Source organism: Brassica napus, chromosome A1 (genome assembly GCF_020379485.1).
Source record: "Brassica napus cultivar Da-Ae chromosome A1, Da-Ae, whole genome shotgun sequence".
Lineage (NCBI taxonomy): Eukaryota > Viridiplantae > Streptophyta > Magnoliopsida > Brassicales > Brassicaceae > Brassica > Brassica napus.
The window spans coordinates 23,049,651-23,055,303 of NC_063434.1; the positions used below are offsets into that span (position 1 = coordinate 23,049,651).

Below are 5,653 nucleotides of genomic sequence, written 5' to 3' on the forward strand. Positions count from 1 at the left end.
CGAAATTTGTTGTAAAAAAGGCTCGAAATTTAGTAGTATGTTTAAAAGTTCTAAGTTTTATATTATAATCTATATATTTATTTTCAAAAATTCTTAATTTTTTTGACTCGGTCATTTTCGACCGCTCCATATTTATTTTCTTAATTCTTAATTCTTATATCTATACAATTGCTATGTTAAAACTAGTACGTGAACTATAAACTTACGTTTTTTTTTCGAATAATCCTATAAACTTACGTTTGAGCTCCATATATAACAACTCAAAAAGCATTTACTTTATTCTTATATATAACGTATTTAAAAATCGACCTATATTTTTATGAACTAAAATTATATGTTGATCGATCCATTAAAGATTCAAAGACATGCTTCTATCTCTCCCTTCTCAGGCTGGTTTCTTCATGTTTCTGCTTGAATTGTATTTTTGGTTTGTTACTTTTGTAGTTACCACCTTTCCTTTTTTCATCATTTTTTTGTAATAAGTTGTGCTTTATAATAGAATAAAACTCAGAAAATTGGTATAAAGTTTAACGATTAGACAAAGAAAAAAAAACAAATCTTAGAAAACTAAAAAGAGAATATCTCAACTTCAAGTCCCTTTGTATAGTCATATTGATTCCAGTTAAATCTTTCAAATTATTTCAAAGTAAAAAGGAAATTTATTTACAATATTTTGTTCTCACACAATACAACCGTGAAAAGACAAAACACATGCAAGAAGAACCATATTCCACCTATGTGATTATGTAGTTTGCGATACTTGTATAAGAGATATAAACCGTGTTATGACAACATCTAAGATAATAATTACGACACCAATAAAAATAAGAATTCAGACAACACTTAGTCATTGCTATTGCTCCGGCGCATAAGTCGCTTCTCTGCATGTTCTCTCTCTCTCTCTCTCTCTCTCTCTCTCTCTCTCTCTCTCTCTCTCTCTCTCTCTCTCTCTCTCTCTCTCTCTCTCTCTCTCTCTCTCTCTCTCCTTCACAATTGTATATATACACACAAACCCACATAGTTTCATGTCTCCTTCTTTTTATATATCATTGAAGCCATATCAATGGGGAACTGCCTGAGACACCATAATGGCTTTGCTGGAAAAGAGAAGGACAATCTCGAACCCGAGCTCCCGGTTGAGTTATTGGAAGAAGGTAAAGGGAGTAGCGGTGAGGAAGGAGGAAGTGAAAGATCAACACAAAAAGAGTCTAAGGTGGTGAGGATCAAAGTAGTGGTGACAAAAGGAGAACTTAGACAAATCTTGAGCCACAAAAAAGGTACCAATTCCATTCAACACTTAGCTCACGTTCTTAAAGATAGTGGCAGAAACATCTCCAGGGCTTATGAAGAAGAAGAAGAACAAGGTGATGAAAATTGGAGGCCTACGTTAGAAAGTATTCCTGAGAATCATTATTGAAATTAATCTTATCAATATATTCAACTAAGAGTCCAGTTTTTCTTACCTTTTCCTAGACGGCTGTTTATTATGTTGTCTATGATTGCTCCTTTTTAACCAAAGTTGTCTCAGGAACATTGGTTTTCTTTTCCTTTCCTTGTTTTTTCCCCAGGATATTTGGTGCTTTCTGTTTTTGTTAGAGCACTAATTAACTATTACATGTCATCATGTGTTGTCTTATTTAGTTAATGAAATGTGACATTTTATATACTTGGTCGAAAGACAGTCTTTTATGTACAAAGAAGTTTTAAAGTTATTTTTATCAGTCGATTCAAATCCTACTATGATAAGATCATAATAGCTTCACAACCTTTCTCCAAGGATACAAATAGATAAGAGCATGTTTAATGGAGTTTTTAGGGTAGGGTTCTTAACGGAATATAAGAACTCCACCCGAAGAACTCTCCTCCTCCCTTAAACATGTTCTAAGGTTTATATCCAACCTCTAAAAAGAAAAAGAGAAAGAAAAGCAGATAAGAAAACAATAAGGCCCCCTGCTGTATAGAGACAAAATGCGCTTTTTCAGTTGCATCATTGTAATAATATAATATAATCCCTTTGCGACTGAAATATCAAAAAAAAAAAAGAACTTTTGTCAATTAATAAAATACATATCTTATTTGTTTAAATATATCTTCAGATAGAAAATGTACATTTCTAGACTGAATCTCAGTCCAAATTATTTCATTTACCAAAAAGTTTCCAATTGAAGAGTTATGATTTCTGTTCATATCAAAAGCTGATCGTTTGTCTGTTAGTTTTTTGACTCAGTTTTATAGGAGATGTATGTTTTACCAAAAATTTTGATCGTCATTGTTAGACAGACATGCCGTTTAACTGATTGCACAAATTGTAGATATGTGTCGTCAAGCGAGAGTAAATAGATTGTAGATTTTAGGTCTGGTTCTTATTGCTCTGATGGCTCAAATGTTCATTTGGTTTCCAGTTGCAGCCAGACAAGAGGAAGAGATACACTGACCGATGTGTTTCCTTCTCACTGAGCAATTGAGTTTTTGAGTTACCTTTGGGAGCAGATTAAATCGGTCAAGTTCCTCTTTCTTTTTGAGTCATAGGTACTTGCGGAAAATAGGCCATAGTGATATTTAATTAGTTAGGAGATCGTTCTGGTGTAGTGAAAACCTACTAAAATTTTCTAGGCATGGAAGATTTTCTTTTCTTCTTCTGTAATTTTCTTGATAATAGTTATAATCTTTTGTCCAAATCCTGTGTTTTCTTTGTTATTTCTTTTGTGATCATAACCTCAGGGAGAAGTAATGATTCTCTTTTGAAGTTTGAAAGAACGTGTTCACAAAATTTGTTAGAAATCCAAGTCTAAAGACATGCATTGGTAAACACGAGAGATGCCCATGATTCATTTGTGAGTCTGTGATAAAATCTTATCAAGATTATTTAAACTTGTTGGAGCCTTGGAAACTTTAATCGCTTTCTTTTTTACTGGCCATAGCATCCGTACAACAAGTGACATTGCAGTCTGGAGCGGCCTTAAGACCTTTTAAGTTTGCAGATGTAGTCTCATGGCATTTTAATTCAAAAATTATTGTATCAGCCTTAAATAAATGACTAAGACGAACTTGAACTGACTGTATTATAGGAATTATATAATTGTCTCCAGAAAAAAAGTTAAAGGTAAAATTAACATGCTGATATGATGAAGTTTTGATCGGTAATTTAATGCTCATCTATAACATTTGTAACATGTCAAGAGAAATGGTCATAGTAAAATCCAGCAAAAATAACCGGTGGAATTTGTAATACCGAGGAGAAGATTACATATATGAGGTACACGTAATAACACGAACTGATAGGAAAGAAAGACAAATACAGATTTTAGAAGAAAACAGCGCAACGTCTAACTACCTAAGAGTCTCAATGGTGACGGTGGATTTAGTAATATAAGCGGTACGGAATTAAAGTGCAGGACAGTCTTACTGCAGTTTATGCGGTTGGGGGAATAGGTGTAGTTTTAATAAAATCAGCAGTGCGAAATTTTGTTTGATTGGTGAAAAAATATTTGTGGTTTTTCTAGATAAATATTAAAACAATGTAATTTTTTTTGAATTTTTTTTTTTTAATTTTGTAATCAAATTTTTTAAAAAAAGTTTTGGTATTGAACTCGTTTAATATTATAATTTAAATATTTTAGTTTAAAATTATATTTTTAAAAATTGGTTATTCCAGCTATCAATTTCTTTCCAAATTGCAAATTCTAGTTAAAATATCCAATAAATAACTAAATTATATAAATAATGTAACTAAATTTTAATAACAAGTTGATTCTAATTTGTATTTATAGATTTATTTTCTACTAAAACTAATTATCTTATCCTTAAAATAATAATATTAATTTTTTTCTCAGAAAGTATAAATTTGAAAAATATATCATTATAGGAGTTAGTTGAATTTATGTTAAAGAATATGCTTGCAGTATAGTATTTTAATAATATATGTGTTATTATTATTATGTATTTTATTTATAAAATAAGAAAAAATAGTTTTTATTATTATTATTTAATTTGTTGTCAAGTGCGGTTTTCAAAAAGACAGTGTGGACGATGAGTTAATTCACTCATTTGAAAACAGAGAATTATTTTTTACATTTTCAAGAAAAACGTTATTTATAATTTTTGTATATTGATTGGTGACAATTAGCGGATTTCAAGAAAATGTAATTGAATTCTGCGAATTAAATGATTCTATTCATTACCTAATTTTTTTTTGGGAAAACTGTTTTTTTAGAGAAAAAAATAGTAACTATGTCCCTTTAGATTAATCTATATTTTTTTGTCATATTTTCCTATAATACCCTTTAATATTTATGAAAATAATTTTAATAAATAGTTTTATAAACAAAAAAAATTTGGAAAAATAGTAACATTTGTTAAAATACCTATATGAACTTAATGGTATATTTTCCAGTTATAAAAAAGTTAAAATTATAAATTTCAGATTATGTTCTAAAAAAAGTAGAAATGACATTCTACGAAGTAGAAAACGAAATCTACTTTTTTCATTGAATCTACAATGTTTAGAATACGTGATCTACGTAAATAGGAGTATTCTACAAATATGTAGAATACACATTCCGCGCTTAACCTACCATTCTAAAATTCTTAGAAATCGAAATCTACACATTAATCTAATTCTAAAACATGTAGAAACCGACTTTTACATATTTACTATAAATCTAAAACATGTAGAAATCAAATTCTAAACATTACTATAATTCTAAAAAACTGTAGAAACTGATTTTTACATATTAGTTGTATTCTACGGATAAGAAATCAGTTCCTAAAAATATGGAAACAAAATATTTGAGAATATTCACTTTTATATTTTTTTAAAAAAAATCGATTTTAAAAAAAAAAAAACGAAAAAGGAACAAAAAAGCGACAAAAAAACCTTGGCAACCTTCTTCGCCGTCTTCTATATTCCATTGATTGTTCACAAAATTTTCACAAAATTTTCACATTATTTCTACCATGATTCATGTCTATGCTTCATGTGGTGTTTGGGAATTGGTTGTATCTTCAGGTTGGAGTTTTAATGTTGATAAAAAGAAAGGGGGAAGGTTACTTGCTTTGGAATTGAAGTCTTCTCTCGAAGAGTTACAGAAAAACGTTATAGAGGATTTTGGTTTTGAAGAAACAGATGCTGATTTGGAGTTGAGTTACCTTCCTATTGGATTGATCAATTCATCAAAATGTCCACCAGTGATCATTGGAAACTCAAGGCAAGTTCAAAATTTTCTAGGGTTTTGTAAGAAGCACCAGTCAACTCAATTGTGTGTCAGCTATAAAGCAAAGCAAGGAAATCCAAATAAGATCGACATTGATCTTAATAAGATGCCAACTGATGCAAGTACTAGTGAAGAGAACAAGCGAAATCCTTGTGACATTGGGACCGCTTCAAATATTGTTAAGGGGGCTAAGCATAACGAGAAGAGGAAAGGGAAGATGAAGCAAAGTGAAGTTGATGGAGATGATTATGATGCTGACAAGCAAAACGAGAAGAAGAAAGGAAAAATGAAGCAAAACGAGGTTAAAGGAGATGATTATGATGCTGACAAGATCAATTCTGAAAAAGAAAACAAAGAAAAATTGGCAAAGAGTCAGGTGGTCGAATTGGTTAAGACGGGAGATCTTTTCCTCAACAAAACAGTTTTGAAAGCGAGGTTTG

At 30.5% G+C, this 5,653-nt stretch overlaps 1 protein-coding gene across 1 annotated transcript; it reads left to right on the forward strand.

Moving 5' to 3' along the window:
* The first annotated feature begins 287 nt into the window (after nt 1-287).
* Nucleotides 288-1,666, forward strand: LOC106356477. Its single transcript, XM_013796229.3, has one exon. It carries the CDS (start codon nt 1,064-1,066, stop codon nt 1,415-1,417), a length of 354 nt encoding a protein of 117 aa, XP_013651683.1. The 5' UTR covers nt 288-1,063; the 3' UTR covers nt 1,418-1,666.
* Nucleotides 1,667-5,653: the final 3,987 nt, after the last annotated feature.

Coding starts and splice junctions, on each gene's coding strand:
- LOC106356477 (XM_013796229.3), top strand. CDS start 1,064: ATGGGGAACTGCCTGAGACACCATAATGGCTTTGCTGGAAAAGAGAAG.